A 22,077-nucleotide genomic window follows, 5' to 3' on the forward strand; every position below is an offset into this window, starting at 1 on the left:
TAGCAGAGTCCCTGGTACCTAAGAAACATATAAATGTTAATTATCAAAAGACTTTTGATCATGTTTTTACTATTCTGAATTTGTGGTTATTTCTTGCTTCATCTTCCTGTAGTTCTGTTGTTTTCCTTTGTGTCCGAGTCTTCTGACCCCATTTGGGTCTTTTTTTGGCAGAGATATTGCTGTGATCTGACATTTCCTTCTTCAGCTCATTTTACAGATGAGGAAATTGAGGTAGGGAGAAGAGGCTTGTCCAGGGTCAGGTGCCTGAAGCTGGATTTGAACTCAGGAAGATACTGACCTTGGCTTATGTGGGTTGTTCTTAGAACTTTTCCTTGCCCATTGGTTGAATGGTTTTATATATATATATATATATATATACATACATATATATGTATGTATATATATATATACATACATATATATATATGATTGTGTATACAACCTCAGTCTTCCTTGATCTGAACAATCTTTTTCCTTTCTTGACTCAAAGCTCATATATGAGGATTAAATATACCTCAAAGAAAGGAAAATAATTAGGAACTGTCTATGTCCTCCAAATGTTTTTCATTCTTATGGTGTTCAAGATAACCACTATTATATTAGTAGTCTTAGATCTTCTGCTCTCACATATCATTTAAAACAATGGTAAAGATGCTTGTCCCAGATAATATTTGGTCCTGGAAATAATGAAACCCTAAGTATTGAAATGAAACCCTAAGTATTTCAGATTGCTGTTAGCTTTATTGTATTATGAACATATAATCAATATATAGAAAAGTATTATTGACTAAGGATTTTATTTAGACCTCATGCATCCATCTACAAGACTTGTTTCCCCTTAAATGGTACAGGTAGGTGTTCCTTAATATCCTGATGATCACAAGATCTTTTGGAAGTGATAGAAGTTTCAGTAATAAAGGACCAAATAAAGGAACTTTCCACTTTATTGCTATAAAAGTGCTTCATTTACCCACCCAGGATATTGCAAGTATTTAGCTGTGTCACTTAGCTAGGCTGAAGGACTATATAAACTTAGTTTCTCTTGACTAATAAACTTCTTTTTCATTCAGTGTGATATTTGTAGTTGATTTCTTATCTAGCTGTGAATGGGACTCTGGTATTTAGGGAATGTGAGCAGAGAAATTCCCAACATCTCATATCAAGTTATTTTACTAAGTAAAAAAATACCAATTGAAAAGTCAATACATGAATGATTTGCTTGGCTAACTATATTCGTTTTGAGTTTTTTTCTTTTCATTTTGAGATTTGGGAGCTAAAAGTGCTTAATGGAAAAAAAAAGGTTTTTTAAAAAGTTAACTAAAATCTAGTTTTAAAACTAACTGAAATAATAGTTTAAAATGTTGAAGAACAAGTCTTAAAAAGTTTAAAGCGCTTCTTAAAACTTGTTCCAATTAAAAATTTTTAAGCTTTTATTTTAATTAGCTTTTAAACTAAGGTTTAAAAAGTTTAAAACACTTTTAAAAGTTTAAACAGCCTTATTAAAAAAGCTTAAGAAAACTTTTAAAATGAAATAGTTAAAAAATAGTTTTTAAAAAGTTAAACATACTTGTCAGTTAAAAACGTTTAAAAATAAATGCCTGATTGAAAAAGTTAAAATTAAATTTTAATTTAAGAAAAAGTTGGTAGAAAATGGAAGCATCGAGTTGCTTTCGTGAAAACAATGTAATTAAAAAATTAATTAAAAAATTCCGTTAATTGTAACAAAAGTGAAAAGTGCTTAGCAAGTGAAAAGTCAAAGTGAATTAAAAAAAAAAAAATCAAACAAAAATGCTCGGAGAAGGATTGGCCCACGGGACTTTTAAATTTTCGCTTCTTCGACTAAGCATGCCCTTCCCCCCCCCCCCACGGCGTCCCACAAGTCCCGCCCCCTCGACCGCGCGCCCACGGACTTCCGCCCAGTCCCAGAGGCAGAAGCGACCGCCTCCGCCAGTGCTCGGGGGCAGGGGGGCGGGGAAGCGGCGAACCACGTGCTCGCCGGCAGGTCGGAGGTGAAAGGTCGCGGGACTTTTCCGGAAGTGAGTCCGCGCATGCGCCCCCGGTGCCGCTCTCCGCTAGTGCTGAGCCGACACCATGGCGGAGGTCATCGAGCAGCACCTCGAGGACCGGCTCCCGGAGCTGCTCCAGCTGGAGCGAGTCGGGCTCTTCTCGCGCAAGGAGATCAAGTGAGCGGCCCCGGGTTTGGGGGGCGGCGGCTCCGGGTTTGGGGGGGCGGCCTCAGGGTTTGTGCCCCGCAGGGAGCACGTGCGGCAGCTACGTCCGGGTTCTCCGGCGGGAGGTGGCCTGGGCGGGGTCCAGCCTCGTGGGGGGGCGTCGCCTCAGGCACTTGCCCATCTGCCCCCAGGGCACCTCCCGCCGGAGGAGGAGCGGCGGCGCCCCCTAGCGGCAGGGAGGCCCGCCCCACGCGGGCTTTTGGAAGGGATGCTGTGATGGGATGCTGCCCGGTTGGCATCCGTCACCATCGCATCGTGCTGTGCAGGGTCTAATGAGACCGGTGCAGGCGGCCATGTGCCAGTGAAGCCCATAAAGCCATCATTAGTCACCTGCTGTTTGCTGTGGAAGTAGAGACAGTGGGTCAGGCTGTAGACAGCTATAAAGGGATGAAATCTAGATGGGATCAATGATGCAGTAATTAGTCACCTGCTGTGGGAATAGAGATAAAGACCCTCAAGGACCTTACAGCCTAACGGGTCAGGATAGAGACAGCCATACGCAAATGGAATCTAGATGGGATGCATGAGGCATTTATTAATCACCTGCTATATGCCAGATGTTGTGGTAAGCACTGCCAGAAGATAGAAAGAAAGAGAAGTTGACTCTTGTTCAAGGAGCTTAACATCCAATGCGCAGACAACTGAATGCACATTTCTTGTAGTTCAGCATTGTTGGTCAGAAGGTGCGTTTGGATTTGGGGAAGCTGCTAAGAGGAACTGTGTTGAGTGGTGGTCCTGCTGTGGGATGACCACCCAAAGGCCACAGTTGCTGCTTGTAAGAAGGCTGGAAAGGTAGGACATGGCCAAGTTGTGTAGGGCTTTAAAAGCTTAATAGGATTTTATATCTAATTCTGGAGGTAATAGAATGCCGCTGCAGTATATTAAGGAGGTAATGAGTGGTTAGATCTGAGTTTTAGGAAGGTGACAACGGTGATTGGAAGAGAGACCCGTCTGTATAAAACTCATTTTCCTTGTGTTGCCTGAGAAGCTTTGGATAGTAGATAGTTTAACTGTTGCTGTAATTCGGTTTAAAAATTTTTAAATGTGGCTTGGTATTACAAAAGCATGGCTGCTTATGTTCTCTTTATCTTTCTCAAAGAGTTTATTTTAGGCTGCTTTATTTCCCCAGGGCTGTCATTAAGAAGGCCTCAGCTCTAGAATACAAAGTACAAAGAAGGGCTCTTTTTAAAGAAGATTTTATCAATTATATCCAAGTGAGTTGATTGATTACTTCTTCTCTGAATTTTTATTCCTTTTTAATTAACTAATGAATGGGTGAACTTGGCATTGATGCCTCCATTTGTAGAATGGATTTTTAAATATCTAACCTGATTTAGAAAAGGAAAATTAATAGCAGATGGCCAGCATATGCTTTTATTGAGAATAAATCATGTCCACTTAAAATTATTTCTTTTTTGATGGGGCTACAGGAAGGGTCACTTAGTGCAATATTTTCTTATTTACAGTAAGGCTTTTAATAAAATTCAGTCCTAGCATCCACATTTTAAAAGGGACATGAGCCAGGTGGAACAGATCCAGAGGAATGAAAGGATTCAGGATCTAGTTACTGTCATATGAAAACTTGTGGGATCAGAAGGTGCACAACCTCAGAAAGAAGAGACTTGAGGGATACATAATAGGCTGCTGAAGGAATGAGCCTTGGTCCTGGTGTCAGAGTAGATGGTTCAAATCCTGCCTCAGATACTTCCTAAGTCTATGGCCTTACACAGCACTTCAAGGTCCCTGGCCTCAGGCCTAGCATCAGCAGGTGGAGCTGACCTGGTGGTGAGTCCCCTCCTGTAGCCACAAGCTTGGGGTTTGGAATGGAAAGGCTGGGCTATTGCTCTCTGAAGTACCTTCTGATTCTTAGGCTGGTTTTAATCTGAACCAGCTTCCATGACAGGAGAAATGCTGCCTCAATGGACTAGCTGTAGAGGGAGCCCCCACCTTGTATAGAGGGAGACCACCCAGTGTAGAGGGAGCCCACCAAGTTTGTGGGATTCCATTCTGAGGGATCGGAAGGGATATACCCTCAGAAAGAAAATTTAGCAGATTTAGCACCTGGTTGACTGAATCCTGGTCTTTCCGAGAAGAATTATTGCTGTAAATTGTGCTCCTTGATAATCCTTGATTACCCTACTAGTTCTTCGACTAGTTGTGTTTCTTTTTATTTTGAAAGTTCAAAATTCTTTCTTGTTCCTCTTCTTTGGGTCTGTTCTGACATGCCATATTGTTTCTTCTTTGTAGTATGAAATCAATCTTCTGGAACTGATTAAGAAAAGAAGAGCAGTAAGTGGATAGATGTCCAGGATTGGGGGGGATTGAGGGGAGGGACAACCACAAAATATGACCCACTCCTAGCAACCCGGCCCCCCAACTGATGGGACCTGGGCAGTCATGGACACAGCAAATCAGGACACAAAAAGTGGAGGAGAGCAGACCCTATGTGTGTGTGTGTGTGTGTGTGTGTGTGTGTGTGTATGTATGTGTGTGCATGCATGTGTCTTTTTGTCTGTGTCAGTGTATGTGTTTGTAAGTCTGTGTCTGTTTCTGTCTGTTAGTGTCTGTGTTTCTCTTTGTGTCTGTATCTGTCAGTGTCTGTTTCTGTCTGTCTCTGTATGTTTCTGTGTCAGTCTGTGTGTGTTTGTACATTTATGTTTCTTTCTGTGTCTGTGTGTTTGTGTGTATGTGTGTGTGTGTGTGTGTGTGTAATGACTGGAAGGAAGACAGGAGAGGGGCCCTGAGGGCAGTTTGTTTGGACTAGTGAGGTCCTATCCCTAAATGCGGATAAGCAGATGGGCCCCAACCCAAGGAGTTTTGTTTTACCATAGAATAGGGGAGGACAGAAGGAGTTGTAAAGATGGGTTTATGGAACTTTTTAAAAATATGTCAATAAGTGTATTTCAATAGAATTGCTTTCCTTTCTAGTTCTATGTATCTTATTTTATGTATGTTAAAACCATGCTGAGAGAGGGGTCCATGGGCTTTCCCAACTACTCGGGTACATGCTACCCAAAAGGTTAAGAACTACAGATCTTAAGGTCATGGGGCTGAGAATTTTGATTAGGGAGTGACATGGTTGGAGCTGTGCCTAATTAGGGGAGGCTGTTGATCCTCTTAATGTTGAAGTAGAGGGTGAGGAGAGCCTCTCATTGGCATGGGTGGGGAGGATGGTGGTTTGTGCCTGGGAAGGGGATGAGTTTGACAGATTGGACTGATGGGGAGGGGGGCCTGTGGGTCCTCCTGGAGATTGAGGCTTTGCCTTTTGGTCCCCAGCGCACCAGATACGTATTTAAGAAGGAAGAGATCGAGTTTTCAATTCTGCACAGAATCCAGAACCTCTTCCGTCGAGCCACCTCAAAGTGGAAGGTCAGCAGGTTTGGGGCCCTGTGGATGATGGACAGCCAAGAGTCAGTATTAGTCTGCCAGCTGCCTAGTAGGTGTTCCCCCATAGGAGACCCCTTGGGGTGATTCCTTCTCTTATCCAGGCACAGCACATTTTTGTTTTGTTGACATTGAAGATGGGAACAGGCCATCTTTCTTTTTTTGGAGGATTGGCTTTTTGGTTATGGCAAAGGAGCAATATATTTGGAAATGAAGGGGTTGTAAAAGCAAATGAGCCAGATTTTAAAAACTTAACTGTGACTATATGAAATACAGCTAAAGACTGATTTCTATTGTGTATTTCCCATAGGAAGATATTCAACTCTGGATTTCTTACATAGCTTTTTGTAAGAAATGGGTGAGTATGTCCTTTATTTCCTTATCTTTCATTCCTTTTAGACAGTGTCTCCTGACTTCTAGGCCATATCTGTGCTTGCACAACTATGGTTTTCACTGAAGGTTGGGAAGAAGTTACTGTCACTTAATTAAAAAATGGTGAAGCACATCTTGTGAGCAGAGATCTGTGTGCTGGCAAGATTCACAGTCAGGATCAGATGTAGGTCCTGTTTCCAGAGCGTGGGGGAATATGGGCCAGCAGTTCTTTATGGAACACAGTATTTGGTGACGTTTCATGACCCACCTCTGGAGTTGAGAGAGTACTGTTCCTTCCCACAACCTTGTGAGGGGAGTGGTAGGAAGTAAAATTACCCCATTTTATGAGAAAGCTTCTATGAGGGGAGAGAGAGAGGGTAAGTGCTTTAGTGCCAGAACTTCCATATCTTCTGACCACTTGCAACACCCCCCCTAAAAAAAATTAAATAAAGGATAGACATATAATTTGGAAATAGATTTAAAGAAGAAAAAGAATCTATCTCCTGCCATCTTAAATTCAAACTTTGATTCTTTTTTTAGTGGATGAATTTCCAAGTGAATTATAAGCACCTTTCTTTGGAGAGGATAAATCAGGATTTTTACCTTGGAGTTTGTGAGACTGGGTTTTGAAAATGTTTTGATCATTGAAATTCAGTATCATTGGTTCCCTTTATAATTCTGTGCTTTTTTAAATATGACTGAGAAGGGTACATAGGGTTTCCCAGACTGATGCCAAGGGAAACTGAGGGCAAAAAATGGTTAAGAACCCCTGGTCTAAATGAAAATCAGGAAACTTGAATGTAGTTTTGATTTATTCTCTAGGATGATTGCAACATGGGGATAATCTGATACTGTTTCAGACATGGAGAGAATAAGTCATTTATCCTTGTAACCTTAGTCTCTCCATCTGTACAGTGGAGGGTTGTTTGGAGGAGGATATGGAGTAATACAGACTGTACTAAAAGTCTTAGTGCAGTTTTTTTAATTTAATATTTATTCTCATTTTGTACAAATAACTTTTTTATACATTAATAAAATATTCTTGTTTAAGAGTAAACGAAATACCCCCCTTCCCCCATAAATATAGACTCACTTGAGCAATAAAGGGGAGAGAAAAAAATGAAAATTAAAAAAAATAATAGTAATAATTGTGGGTATGGCCCGGTGGCACAATGGATAGCCCTGGAAGCCATGAGCACCTGAGCCCACATTCGGCTCCGTACACCTGACAATCACCCAGCCGTGTGACATACAAGCCACCCGAACCCCACTGCCCTGCAAAAACCAAAAAAAGAAAAAAAAAGACCCAAAATAGAATAAAATAGTAATAATAGTAGGGGTGGTTAGTGCAGTTTTAAAGTTTTGATAGTTTAAAATAGCAGTAAGACACTGGAGATCCTCTGTGTATAAAGGGCTCTGCACGTGCTTGGACTAGTATATGTCAGTTATTATTTTTTTTTATTTTTAAGGTTTTTTTTTGTGCAAGGCAATGGGGCTAAGTGGCTTGCCCAAGGCCACACAGCTAGGTAATTATTAAGTGTCTGAGGCTGAATTTGAACTCAGGTACTCCTGACTCCAGGGCTGGTGCTTTATCCACTGTGCCACCTAGACTCCCCCTTATGTCAGTTATTATTGATGGCCTTGTTTTGTCATTGGAGTTGGCATGTTTAGGTGATGTTCAGTTATAGTTTCTGTGCAACTGCTCTGGGATTCTGATTCCTGGGAGCCCAGCAGAAAATTGATCGGGGACCTCATTGTGAGTGTCTCCTGCATCCTGGGGCCTTGGTAAGTGGTCAGCCCAAGCTGGCCAGGACAGGGGAGAAGGGAGAATTCTTTGCTTTTAAAACAGGAATTTTTTTTTATTTCTTACAGAATAACAAAACCCAAATTGGTAAAACATTCTCTTCCTTGCTGGCCATTCATCCAAACAAACCAGGTATGGTGAATTAGGACTCTTTTTTTACATGTTGGCTTTTAAAGGCTTAGCTAATTGAAGAATACATTTAGAAGTGATGGTGGGCTGAGTTGGGGGAAGTGGGGCCTGGCATCTCCAAGGACCTTACTGTGTAACAATGGTCAGCAGATGCAGAGTGCCTGGATTTTAGGGTAATCCCTTTTAGACTCTTAATTTCTTTTTGAGACAGTCCAATGAGGGTCAGGAAAAATAACCTAGATTTTAAGGAACAGTATTTTGTTTTAGGCAAGAAATTTAATGTCTGGCTTAATTAGTATTGAACTTTGCTAAGAGAGTCAATATAAGCAAAGAAAGCATTTAAATGAATTTCTTGCCGGTTTGGAAGATTCTGTTGATTTTCAGCAAGGGAATCAGATTTGTTTTGTTCCCCTCTCCTGGACAGCATTGTGGATCATGGCAGCCAAATGGGAGATGGAGGATCGCCTTTCTTCAGAAAGTGCCAGGCATCTCTTTCTTCGGGCACTGCGTTTCCACCCAGAGTCTCCCAAACTTTATCAAGAAGTGAGTATGCCTCAGCTGGGAATCAGGCAATGTCCACCTCCTGGTGTTTTGATGCTGCCTGTAACTAGGTGGGTTGTATTATTCTGATGTAGCCCCACCCTTAAATGGAGGCTTTTCTTAAAAAAAAAGGCCTGATGTGTAGTAGGATACTGCAGAGGATTACAAAGGGGGGGCCAGTTGACCAAAGTATTTAAAAAACAAAACCAGATTTTTGTACCTTTGGTTAAGGATCTCTGCTTTATATTGGAGTCTGCTGAATTAAAAAAAATATCTCAGGAGAGCCCTGACACTGGTGCTGAGAACTGGTATTAGGTCTGAGTTGGCGACTGAAGCTGTCTTTGGGCTGGTGCTGTGACCAGGGTTCTGCTGTTCAACTCAGAGGGCCTGGAAGCAAGAGATGGGAGTGTGCTGACCAGCCACCTTCATCTCTTTCCCTCCCTCTCTGCTCTTTTTCTCCTTCCTTCTTGGGCTGCTCCCTCTTTTCCCTTTATTTTCCCTTTACTTTCTCTTTCCTCTTCTTTCTTTGCTTAATGATTTTTTTCCTTGAGAGTCCACAGGATGTGGATGACCAGGTGGTCACTTAATAAATGGATCCCAAGGTTTATTGGGGAGTTTCGCCGTGTGCTAGAACATTAGGCCAATCAGAACAGGAATTCAGCCTGTCCTGGAGGCTCATAGTGTGATCCAACCAGTGTGACTCAGGGCATCAATGGTTTTTCCAACAATTCTATCTCCAAGGGAAGGGAGTTTTTGGTTTACTTTTTTAACTTTAAAATTCTTTTTCCAATTACACATAAAGATAGTTTTCAGCATTCATTTTTTTGTAAGATTTTAGCTTTCATATTTTTTCCTTTCCTCCTTCCCTTTCCTCTCCCTTCCAGTTGACATCTGATAGAGTACCCATTTACAGCTATGTTAAACATTTCCATATTAATCATGTTGTGAAAGAAGAATTAGAACAAAAGGGAAAAAACCATGAGAAAGGAAAAAAACCATAAAAGAAATTTTTAAAAGTGAAAAATAGTATGCTTTGGTCTGCATTTGGGCCCTATTGTTCTTTCTTTGGATGTCGATGGAATTTTCTGACTAGAACTTTAGAATTGTCTTTGATCACTGAAGTGCTGAGAGGAGCAGAGCTGAGTGTGGTCAGAGCCCCAGAGTCGTGTTCCAGAGATAGAGGACAGACTCTGGCAATCTCCCTCCACTCCCTTACCTTCGGTAGGCTGGGCACTCAGGGTGCATCTGCCTGGAGGCGCCTGCTTCTGTTTCCTGGATCTGGGCTGCTTCCTCTGTGCCTCAGCAACTGCCCTGAGGGCCTGGGCTTTGTGCTCGCTCTGGTAGAAGTCTCCCCGCTGATCCTCCAAGTTGTGTCCGGTGCTCCCCAGGGTGCAGGTCAGGAAACTGCTGCTTCTGCCCGGAGCCACGGCTCCCAGGCATACTGGGGCTGTTTCTGGGAGGCTGAAGTTTTAAACTGGTTTTTAACATGTTATTTTCTTCAGTACTTTTTTGTACTTCTTTTGCCAAGCTGTTGATGATTTTCCTTCATCGCTCTTATTTCTCCTTCCAATTTTTCCTCTATCTTCCTTACTTGTTTTTCAGTCTTTTTTGAGCTTTTCCATAACCTGAGCCCATTTCCTATTTCTCTTGGAGGTTTTGGATACAGAATTTTCAACTTTGTCATCTTCTGAATCTTCCATTGGACCAAAGTAATTGTCTATGGTCAGGTTCTTCTTTTTCTCTTGTTTGCTCATTTCCTCAGATTTACCACACTTAAGCTTTGGGGGGATTTTGAGATAACCCACAGGTTCCTTGATTACTCCAAGGACTTACGAGAGGCTCTGACTGCTCTCTTGCCTGGCTTTGGTATATGGATATCCACAGGCCCTCCCCTCTGCCCTGTAACTGAGGAGGGTTGCTGCTCTGCTGTGGTGGTGTGGGGCCCCAGACTGTGACCTGGATCTGAGTGCAGGCAAACAGCAGAGTCCTGCCCCAGGAATAGCAGTCTCTCCTGATCCCCTTACTGTCTGTGGGCTGAGTGCTCTGGAAGCTGCTCCTGCGTGGCTCTACAGATTCCCACCTCAGGGCTGCTCTGCCCGGGCTCTGCTCTCTCTGTGCTCACTCTGGTGCTGCAGAGTTCTCTCACCACCCCTTCAAGCCACCCAGGGTCGCAGGTACTCCCCAGGCTCTTCCTGGAATGCTGGAGCAGGTTTGCTGTGGCCTGGCTGTGCCTGTGTCTCTTTCCATCCCCTGGTCCTGGTGAAACAGACCTTTCCTGCAGGTCTTCTAAGTTGTCTTGGACTATGGGTTTTGCCCCTCTAAATTTTGACTAGAGTCATAATTTGCTAACTTTTGAAGGGATGGTTTGGGGGGAGCAGTTTCTAGAAATTTCTTCCTTCATTCCTCCATCTTGGCTCTGTCCACCCAGCATTTCATTATTGAAAATTTTGAGTTTCAAATTCTCTCCCTCTTTCCTTTTCTTCCCTCCTTGAGATAGCAAGCAATTTGATATAGGTTTTACAGGTGCATTCATGCAAAATATTTTTTCCATATTATTCATGTTGTAAGAGAAGACACAGACCAAAATAAAGTGAAAAATGGTAAGTTTCAGTCTTCATTCAAACTATTCTGTAGTTGGAGGTTGAGAGCATTTTTTATCACGAGTCCTTTGGAATTGTCTTGATCATTGTTTTATAAGAAGAGCTAAGTAATTCACATTTCTTCCTGAGACTGTATTGCTGGTACTATCTGCAGTGTTCTCCTGGTTCTGCACCATGTGAGAGTGTTGAACCCAATGACATCTTAGGTCCCTTTCAGTTCTATGTCCAGCATCTATGAATCTGACCATTGGAGCCAGTGTGAAGGAAAGCTCCTAAGGGGTAGGGCCTGAGAATATGTTACAGCCTTTCTTTGCAATAAAGAATGATGAAGTTGGCTAGCTTTGAGCCAGAGGTGAGAAGCAAGTGAAGCAGACCTTAAAATGCAGCTGATGATTTCTTTCAGTTTTGTTCTTTTTGCAAGGCAATGGAGTTAAGTGACTCACCCAAGGTCATATGGCTAAGTCATTATTAAGTGTCTGAGACCAGATTTGAACTCCAGTCCTCCTGACTCCAAGTCTGGTGCTCTATCCACTGTGCCACTTAGCTCCCCTCCATGATGATTTCTTACAGAACAGTCCATCACGTTCATATTTGGTCTCTGTCTTAATGTCCTCACAGTTGTATTGCTGTTAAGCTACTTGGTTAAAATAACATCAGTATCATCTTTTCCTGAGATCCTTGAACATAATTTGGTAATTTTTCTGTTATTACTGACATATGTTTTTATCACAAATTTAATTCTGAACAAAACCAGTCAAGTAGTGGAATAATTGCCACATAAAACTTTCAGCATTTAACAAAGCAGAATCAAAAGAGTTGATGATTACCAAGTAAAGAACAAAACCTGAACTTTTTTTCCTTTGGCCCTTTCTAAGTCTTTCTGAAGGTCTATACTTGGCTTTATTTTTGTTGTGCTTTTAAAAGCAGTATTTCTGTAGGAAATTGGCAGTCAGGTTAAGCTCCAGTATTGTCTTTTAAAGCAAAGCACAAGAGAAACATTACTGTTTTGTTGTATGTGTGAAGGAAAAATGTAACCATGTGATTATCGCATACTGCAATGATGAACTAAAAATTGCAGTGTGCTTCATGTGCCTCATCTCATCTCATCCTCCCAACCTCCCTGTGAGTAGATGGTAAGATTGTTCTCTGCTCTGTTTTAGATGATGGAGTCCTCAATGGTATGCATGTGATCAGCCCACTGATGGTTCAGGCCTTGTCTGTGCTGCCTTGAGGATGCTTGTTGCTTGGATTTCTTGTTTACTTAGATGCTGCCTTGGCTGTGGGGAGGGGTGTATGTGTGTGTGTGTGTGTGTGTAAGGATGTTATTTCTGCCCCATTTTTAGGGGGAAGGGGGAATAGTGTTTTTTTTCCTTCCCAAAGTTATTTATTGATGTTATCTTTAGTATTTTAGGATGGAGCTAATGAATGCTGAGAAGCTGAGGAAAGAGAAGCAAGAATTTGAACAAGCAAAAATGGATTTGGTGAGATCCTTAACCTGTGGAAATTTCTGAGGTGGGGGTGTCTTGCTAGGTCAGGCAGAGCTGAGAATGTGAATCTTTGACACCCAAGAGAGCTCAGGGTCCTTGGTAGGGAAGCCTGTCAAGCCTGGCAGCCTGGTGGAAATCTGGAAAGTTATTGGGAAAAGGGACTAAGAATTCTGTGGGCTGAGCTCTGGGTGGGTGTGTGTGGGATGGAGACCATATTGAGAGGTGATTGAAAAATGTAACTGGAAGAGAAGGTAGAATTTATCAAGTACTTTTATTTATAGAAAAGCCCAAACAAAAAAGTAAAGTCACTCAATGAAGACTGAAGTGTGGTTCCCTAAACCTGTTTTAATTTCCTTTTATTTAGAAGAATGGAAGGGATGAGATGATGTAGATTAAACATTCTCTGTCCAACTTAATCTGTTTTCTCCCACATTGTGCATCCCCACAATCAAAGACAGGAACCATTTATTTTATTGTTTTGGTTTTTAAGAGGCAATAGGGTTAAGTGACTTGCCTAAGGTCACACAGAACTAGGTAATTATTAGGTGTCTGAGGCCAGATTTGAACTCAGGTCCTTCTAGCTCCAGGGCTGGTGCTCCATCCACTGTGCCACCTAGGACCCATTTTTAAAAAGAGTTTTAGGGACCGCTAGACCAGCTTTCTTATATTATAGCTGAGGAAACTGAGGCCTGAGCAGCTTGATCTCCCTAGGTTTCTGTGACTAATTTGAAGTCAGATCTGACTTGTTGTCTTGGTGCTTTGTGCTTTGGTGCTCATGAAATTTGGTTTCTAACTCTCTAGGATGCACTTGATTATCCTGAGGAGATCCTGAATTGTGCCTTGGCACGGATTGTTTATAAGGAAGCTGTGAGTAAAATCAAAGGTATGCCTTGTACTCTAGTGGAACATATAGGACAGTGTAAGCAGTGGAAGAGGCTCCTGGCTCCCGGAGCTCAGAATGTGCTCAACTCCACTGGCACCTCCTTTGGCATTATCAGGCAGACCTGGGAATGCCTGGGGGGAGATGCCACTCCAAAGCCCGAGACTAATTGAAAGTCAACAGAAGGTCCCAAGTACAGCAGAGAACGCCCTGCAGATCTGTTGACTTGATTCCTTCTCTGTTGTCTTTTTTTTTAGGTGCTGAATTTCATCTCTCCTTACTCTCCATTGCAAAGTTATTCACTTTTGCACAAGATCTTCAGAAAGAGATTTATGACCAGTAAGTGGAGGGAGGAGGTGGGGACATGTCATTGGGGGGGTGGTGTCTGTTCTGGGGTGTGCTGAAGGTTTGACAAAGCAGGTTCAGGGTGAAATCACCGTCATCACTGGCCTTTATGGAGCTTCACCCTTGGGTTTGTTTGGTCCTCTACTAAACCTGTTGGGTGGGAGCACTTCTCATCTCCATTTTACAACTGAAGACACTGAGGCACAGTTGACCTAGGGTCAGGAAGCCAGCAGATGTCTGAGGCAGGATTCACACTCAGGTCTTCTGTCACCAGGCCCCACACTCTAACCACTGGACGACAGTGACCACTGACTAGTAGTGGCCACAACAAAGCAATTGGTGACTCTGGAGTGATGACCTGGCCTCAGTCACTGCTTAGCTCTGATATTCTGAGGGGCCTGGAGGAGATGAGCCACAGCAGATGCCAGAGCCATAGTCCATAGACTGGGAGAAGGAAGAGCTGCTGCCTTTCATTCCTTTGCCTTCTTTCCTCCTTGGTGGAATTAGGTCCCTTCTCCCTGGCTTTCCTTAGGCCAGGACAGGTGGGAGAAATCTCTTTTGTTCCAGCCTGCAGGTTCTACATGCTGAGGACCCCCTCACCTGGGACTTTGTGGCGCGGCGAGAGCTAGAGCTGGAGACCCAGCTCCCCGGTGAATTGGCATCCAAACAAGGGAAAGCTGCAGAGGTGGCCCGGAGGGAGGAGCGATCCTGTGCCGTCTATGAGGAGGCTGTGAGCTCTCTGGCTACAGGTTTGTCTTCCGCCAGGAGATTTAAAGTGTAGCAGTGTGGGTACCAGAGGGTTGGATTCAGAATCTCTGGCTGTGAATTCTTTTTGTTTCTGTTTTTTTTTATGTTATTTTATTTTATTTTTTCCATTTACAATGCAAAGAGTTTTCAACACATCTTTATTTTTTTAATATAGAAATATTTTATTTCTTTTCCAAATACATATAATGGCAGTTTCTACCAATTTTTTTTTTTTTGGCAAGGATTACAATTTTTCTTCTTCCCCTCCCTTCCCTCCCCCACAACAAAAGGCAATCTGATAGACTTTACGTTTGCCTCCATGATAAGCATAGATCGAAATTGAAATCAATATTCATCTCTTTGTAGGCTTTTGTGTTGGCACATTTTTCTGCCACCTTCCCTTCCCTCTCCCTTCCCATGACAGCGAGTATTCTGATATAGGTTGTTCATATTTAACAAATTTCCATATTGGCCATGTTATGAAGGGTCAGAACTAGAGGAGGAACAAACTATGAGAAAGAAAGAAAAAACAAAATAGTTTTTAAAAAGTGAAAATACTCTGCCTTAGCCTGCATTCAGAGCAGTTTAGTTGTTGGATTGCCCTTTGGGCCTCTTCCAGGTTGCTCAGAATGGTTGGATCAGCTCACCTCTTCGCCACCCTTCGTTGTGTCCTGGCTGTGAATTCTCATTGCCTCTGAGTCTTCGCCTGAGTCCTCTGGGGACATGCCAGGCTTCCCTGTCTTTAAAATGAGTGTGCTGGCCAGCTTGATCTTGCGCTGGGACTCCGCAGCTAGCATCCTCAGGCTGTGGGGTTTTACTCTAGCTTCCTCGACAGGGAGCATGGATCAGAGCCCAGCGTAGTGAACTTTGGCCAACAGCTGCCACCTGCTTGTTCCATTTGGAGTCCTCCCCCCACCCCCAGGCCAGACATCTTTATTTTTACAGGAACCCCTAGTGCAGAATCTCCTGTCCTCGATTCAGTCTGGCAATAGGGCAGTCAGTGTTCTAGTCATTGAGATTTGGTAATTTGTCCAGGGTCCCCTTGCCAGTGAACGCCAGGGTGGGACCTGACCCCATTCTCTATCCACTAAACCTCTTTTGGTGCACATTTTTGCAAGAACAAGTAATTAAACAAAAATAATCAAATGATATAATGCAGTAAGAGGTAAAGTCTTATATAAAACACAACATTTAAAAAACAAATGAATTAACAAGCAGGAAATGGGCCACTTACTTCCCTCCCTTCCTTTCATTCTTCCCCTCTTTCTTCCTCTCCACCCAAGCTATGGCTCTTGTGTAGCTTATAATGTTGACAGTGGTCATGAGGATGGCCCCTTGTTTGAGAAGAAGCATTTGGGTAAATGTTCTTTGTCACATAGGTATTTTATTGTAGAGTACATTCAAAAAGACCTTTCAATTATCTTTGCTTTTTGATGATGCTCTGTGGTATGCATTGAATAAAGCTTCTTACCCTGTGGTATTGCCCCAGCCCAACTCTCCAGCATCACTGGGGTATCTGGTTTTCTAGCCCATGAACCTGGGCTGGCAGACTTAGGTAGCCAGGCCATAGGTTCTTCTGCCGAGAAGCAGCGGCTGTGGTTGGACTCACTGATGACTACTCTCTCTATTTCTTTTAAAACAAATGATCAAACTTTAGTCAACTGCATATTTCCTTTCAATTTAACCAACAGTAAAAACAAAATAAGGGTTAAAATCTTAACCTTGAAGCCCTTAGGGCTTCAACCAGAGAATTAAAATAGCACAGAAGATGCTTCTGTCTTGTGTCCTCTTGTAGGTCCATTAGAAGTTCTGCTTCCTTTGATCAACTTTTTCTTTTTCTGTGTGGTCTTTTTTCTGACTTTATAGAGGCCATGTGGAAGTATTACATCACCTTCTGCTTGGAGCGATTTAATAGGAAAACGAATAACAAGGAGTTGAAAGAGAAGGTAAGGCATAAATCAAATCATTTGGTCAGGGGGCAGCTGGAGCCACAGGTTCTCAGGGAAAACCATCCACCTCTGAGAACTGCCCATGATTTTAAAAGTCTTTTTTCAGTGCCATGTTGTCTTAAGTAAGGTTTGATTTTTCTGGAGATCAACATAATTTAAAAACCGTTTTTATTTGTATCAGATTATTCACATTAAATTATATTATTTAGGATTCAATTAGCTTTTAGTTAAAAAAAATCCTTTTTTTAAGTTAATTAAGTTAATCAATTTTCTCTCCTTCCCATCTCTCCCATTAGAAAAAAAGGAAAGTAAAACCCTAATAAGCATCATGCATAGTCACAAAAACATTATGATGTTGGCCATGTCTTACTGTATACCTCCGTGTGTTCCTATTTGAGTCTTGGACACTCTCACCAGGATTGAGTGATGGACTCTGGACCTTTTGTGATTTCAGAGACAGGAGCGGGTCATGGATGTATTCAGGAGGGCCCATGATGCCAGACTGCTTCCCGAAGACCTGTATCAGCAGTGGGTAAGGAGGTGGCCCTGTGGGGCCACTTACCTGTGTTGTCTAAGCTTACCCAATGTTCATTTTGTCTCTTTCCCTTTTTAACAAACGATGTACAGTCCCATAGCTCCACAAAGTGCGCTGTCTGTCTGACCCTCTCCAGGAGTGATCCTTTGAGTTTCTTGGCTTTGGTAGGAGGTGGGCAGCACAGTGCTTGCTCCTCATGGTCTTTCTGCATGGTAGTAGCATTCTGTCTGACTGGGTCCCTGCTGTGGGACTAGGCCCAGGAGGCTGCAGCCTCGGAGAGAAAGGGCTTCCCCCAAGGTCCCACTGGGAGTAGCAGAGTGGCACTGGGGCTGGCTGAGCTCCCCTGAGCTCCCCTGCCTGATAGGTCTGGCCCTTCCTCATTTGTAAGGTGCTTTACACATGTCCTCCCCTTAGAGCCTCATGGTGACCCAGGAATGGGATGCTCAGGAAGTGGTGCAGGGGTTCTCCTCCCTCGTCTTCAGACCCTGGGCCAGCTTGTGATCACCATTCTGGGCTGCTTCCCAGGCTGATCAGGGCTTTTTGGAGGGGAAGGGGGTTCTAGCAGTGGATTCTTTAACAGGCTGTCTTCTGGGTCATCCTGGCTTTTTTCAGGGGGTCTCTTGCTTTTGTGTGCACTCTCTCTCTCATTTTTTGTTTATATTTTTTTGACTCCCACAAAGAATAGACGAGTGGAGAGAGAAGGAGACCCTCCCATCTGACTTCTGTGCCTTGTGGGGACCACCCAGTTGAGGCAGCTTTGGGGCTGGGGGTGTCTTGAGCCTCTTGGGTAGATAGAGGTCGTGGGCCTCTCATGCTCCCTTCTCCAAGGACCTTGAAGAGTGACCATGGTCACCCCTTCATGTTCTTTTCTTTTGTGCAGCTGGACATGTTGCTGGGCCTGGGCCTCACTGAGGTGGCGCTAGGGGTGGCCCTGGCCCTGACAGACCACAACCCAGACTCGGTCTCCAGATGGCGGCTGCAGCTGCAGCTGCTGATCAGGTTGGACAGCAATCGGGTGGAAGAGCGTTTCCAGGAAGCTGTTCGGCATCTGAGAGCCAAGGTTTGAATCCTGCCACCTGGGGGCGGGGCATGCCCTTGCACACCTATGTTGGCATCTGTGCAGCCAGAGTTGGACTTTCAGGAGATTTCCTTAAAGCTGTCCCTGTGGTGGCATCCCCTCTCCCAGGGGCACCTGGCCCGTGGTAGGATCTTAACTGATGCTTGTGTGGCTGGGTCTGGCAGTGCCACAGCTCTGTTTCTCTCATTTGTGTATTGTTCGCAGGATTGTTTGCCCTTGTGGAGTCTGTGGCTGGAGTGGAGTGAAGGGACCCAGAGTGAAGAAGACACTGAGGCCCTATTCCAGGTGTGGTTTAGAGATAGGCTGCTGATGGCACCCAGCTGCCTCTTCTCTTTCTTCTGCTTTGATATACCTATTGGAGCTCAGTGATCCTCAACAGAGACTAAGAGCAAAGAGGACAGGAAAGGGGGAGAGCCCTGGTCTCTGAGCCTTCACTCCTGGGGGGGGTAGGGGGAAGGAGGGAGGGAAGGGCCTGGTCATTGGCCTCTCTTGGGCCTTGCTTTCCTTCTCTGAGGTCTCCTTGGGCTCTAACCTCAGGCAAAATCCTTCTGCACTTAGTGAAGCTGAATCAGCCAAGTGAATGTGAAGCAAGGGAAGAGCAGGAGGAGGAATGGGTTTGTGTGTGTGTGTGTGTGTGTGTGTGTGTGTGTGTGTACATACATACACCTCACACAGGTATGGTTGTTGTCAGTGTGGTTTGGGTTGGCCTGGCTTTGCCTCGCAGGATACAAGCAGTCTTGAGGATCCATGACGGTCCTTTTGTACATGATTATTGATCCACTTGTGATGACATCAGCTAATCTCAGTCCCTTCATTAAACATACAGTTGCTTCCATTCTTTCCCAACACAGCTGTCCCTCCAGCCAGGGTCTCAGAGCCCCCAGACTGGGCCTATCCCTATTCAGAGGACCTGGGGCCTCCCTGTTGGTCTGCAGCTGAACCTGCCCCTGTGCTGTCTGGTCCTTGAAGGGAGGGACCATTGACATTTTCCCTGTCTCCTCAGTGCTGAACACAGGGTACATTTTAAATGCTTCACAGACGATTTTCATTCTTTCATTCAGAGCATTCTCTGGCAGACAGGCTCTTTCTGTGGCTGCTGGGTTAGTCCCTTGGTCTGAAGCCTCCAGCTCTCCAGTGGCTTGGCTTTGGGATGACATTTCTGTGAATTCTCTTTATGTAAATTGTTTTTGGTTTCTTTCTCATGGCAGAAATCTCTCCTTGCTACAGTCCCTGCCGACTCTGTGATCATGAAAGAGAAGTACCTTGATTGGGCTTACCGGACTGGTGGCCACAAGAAGGCCAAAAGAGTCTTTATCAGGTAGTCAGACCGTCCCTGCAGGTGCCCCACATGACCTGGCCTGTCTTGCTTGGCCCTTCTCCTCTTGGCTCAACTTGGCAATTCTGCCACATCTGCTCTCAGAAAAGGGGACTTGTGACTCTTTTTGTGATGATTATTATTACACAATATTCAGTGGAGACAAATTAGGACCTTGGAGTCTTCAGGCTGATGCCCATATTTGGGAGAGTCTAGTTTTCTGTAAAATTCTGCTTAAAAAACCAAAATAACAAAATGAGGAATTTTAAAGTTGGCTCTTGAAAATGAGAAGAGGGCTACCAGAGGAAAAGTAGAGCTGGGGGCGGGGGGAGAAACAGTGATAACAGAGGAAGTTGCAGCCCATTTTACACTGGCAGTCATTGTTGTTGGTGGCCAGGCTTGACCCCTGAGCTTATCCAATTAGCCTGGCTTGCTGCTATGTGTTTATGGGCCATGTTTGCTAAGGGGTTCTTCCACAGGTGGGCACATGGGCAAAATTTCTCTTTTCTCTAGTTTACGTGAAAACCGCCCATTTTCAGTTCAGTTCTTCAGGAGGATGATCCAGATTGAAAAGGAGCAGGTATGTGAGGAGGGGCATTGGCCATGTTTTCCTAATTCTGATAGTCCGCCAGCTACTTGGGGGTCCCCAGGGCTAAAGACAGGGGACAGTAAGAAAAAAAGACTTAGCAAATACTGTTCCTTGGAGTCCCCTCACCCTGCCAGAATCAAAGCTAAAACATAAGGAAATCAGGACCTGGCTTTAAGTTTGGAAATCCACACTTCACTTGACCATCAATTAAATGGTATCTCTTTACATTGCAGAAGTTTCCCTGGTGAATCTAAAATGTAATTGGGTTTTCATGCAAAAGCAGAGTTAGGAAAGCAGGCTCTCCATAGTTGCACATAGAAAATAACCTGAGAGCAGGGAGGAGGATGAGGGTAGGACAGGTTTCTGTTCTGTGTGGAGGTCTAGGTAGTGAGGCATCAGAGTGAGAAGTAATTGGGATTTAGGGTAGCCAAGAGGGAGTTTCTTTTCTGGGGAAATGTGCATCCCTGGGTCCTGAACCCCTCTTGTCTGCTTCTTTTATTAGGAAACCTGCAAGATGCTGAACTTAAGAGAATACTATGAGAGAGCCTTGAGAGAGTTTGGTTCTGTGAATTATGGTGAGAAACCTTTTTTTTTGTGGGCAGTAGGGGTTTGGGAGGTGGGATGACTGGCTCCTGTAGACAGACTTTTGGAGTTTGTGCCTTTGTGCCTTATTTGTGGAGAGGGGAAGGTCTGGACTTATTTTTTTCTTTGCTCTGGATCCTTCTCACATTTTAAAAAAAATGCCTTAAAATACACAGGACTTCAAAGGAAATAAATTATAACAAAATGCTGTTAGATTAATACACACACACATACACATATATAAAGGGCTGGTAAGAGCATTATTTTGTTTGAGTGATCTGAGCCCTTTTGGTCTCCAGAACTCTTGGACCTGGTAAAGTCCAGGGCCTGGTCATTGCTTGGGCAACATGTCAAGGGGTTTTGACTGCTTTTTCTTCTTTTAAGAACTGTGGTTGGATTACATCAAGGAAGAACTGAACCACCCTTGTGGCAAACCTGAGAATTGTGGGCAGATCCACTGGAGAGCCATGAAGATGCTTCAAGGCGAGATGGTGGAGGAGTTTGTGGCCAAATACACTTTACTCCAGATGAGCCAGTTGTAGCAAGAGCTTCTGGCTGGACTTGTGAACTCTTTCTATAAAACCTTGTGATAGATTTACATTCTAGGTAGATCTAGCCTGTTAGGAAATTAGGAGGATCACTCCTCCTCTGATCGCCATTTGGCATCTTTAATCTGGAGGAGAGAATTGGTGAAAAGCTGTCCATCCAGAACAGAGAGGAACCTCTTCTGCTCCATAGACCTTGACAAAACTGGGACATCATTCTTTCCTTCCAGATTTAGCTTGGGGGGGTCCTCATGAGCTAAGAAATTAAGTTTTATTCTCTTGCCTCCTTAGTTCTTAACCTTCTGGGTTTTGTATTTTGAAAGACAAGATCATTCTTTTCTGAAAAGTATGCAAAATGTATTTAAGTGTACCTACCCAAAGTGTATTAAGGCACGGCTTCCTGCTACTTTAGCAAATGCGAGTTCGACGAATATTAACTGTTAGCAAGCCCAGCCAATGAAATACCAACCAGTCTGAAGAAATCAGAATTCCTTTTTTTTTTTATCAGCCGAGGAACACTTTGTAGCCACACATAGGGGACAGCTTATTAGCAAGGACAAATTGGGCACAAAGTGTTGCAAAAGAGCAGTATTTTGGAGTTCTTGGGCTGGAAAGCTTGGTGCTGGCGGTTTGGAGCTGGGCTTAGAGAGGTGAGCCTGAGGCCTGGCCTTGTGTGGGAGGTGAGGGTGACCGCTTGTGGGGCTGGGCCGGGCGTGAAGTCGGAGAAGGCAGAGGGTGACTCCGGCCCCGAAATGGGGAGGTTAAGGAGTCGGGTTCAGACCGCAGCCCTGGGGGGGCCCGGCGCCGGGGGTCCCCTTGGGGGCCCGGTAGGGGACAAGTCTGGAGGAGCTTTAAACCGCGCAGGCCGCGCCCCGGGCCCCCGGGCCGGCCCCCTCCGCCGCCTTTTACCTCTAGCCTTGGGGCCTCCCGCGCCCCCCACAGCCCCGGCCGCGGCCTGGCGGGGC

At 44.2% G+C, this 22,077-nt stretch overlaps 1 protein-coding gene across 1 annotated transcript; it reads left to right on the top strand.

Moving 5' to 3' along the window:
- The first annotated feature begins 2,045 nt into the window (after window positions 1-2,045).
- Window positions 2,046-21,849, top strand: UTP6 (UTP6 small subunit processome component). Its single transcript, XM_074188981.1, has 19 exons — window positions 2,046-2,183; window positions 3,361-3,445; window positions 4,479-4,520; window positions 5,508-5,600; window positions 5,926-5,973; window positions 7,860-7,923; window positions 8,345-8,463; window positions 12,464-12,541; window positions 13,349-13,430; window positions 13,685-13,766; window positions 14,340-14,521; window positions 16,386-16,465; window positions 16,923-17,000; window positions 17,884-18,063; window positions 18,286-18,366; window positions 19,290-19,399; window positions 19,910-19,976; window positions 20,488-20,560; window positions 20,952-21,849. Exons 1-19 carry the CDS (start codon window positions 2,092-2,094, stop codon window positions 21,107-21,109), a joined length of 1,794 nt encoding a protein of 597 aa, XP_074045082.1. The 5' UTR covers window positions 2,046-2,091; the 3' UTR covers window positions 21,110-21,849.
- The last annotated feature ends 228 nt before the right edge of the window (window positions 21,850-22,077 follow it).

This window comes from Macrotis lagotis, chromosome 5 (assembly GCF_037893015.1).
Source record: "Macrotis lagotis isolate mMagLag1 chromosome 5, bilby.v1.9.chrom.fasta, whole genome shotgun sequence".
Taxonomy (NCBI): Eukaryota; Metazoa; Chordata; class Mammalia; order Peramelemorphia; family Peramelidae; genus Macrotis; species Macrotis lagotis.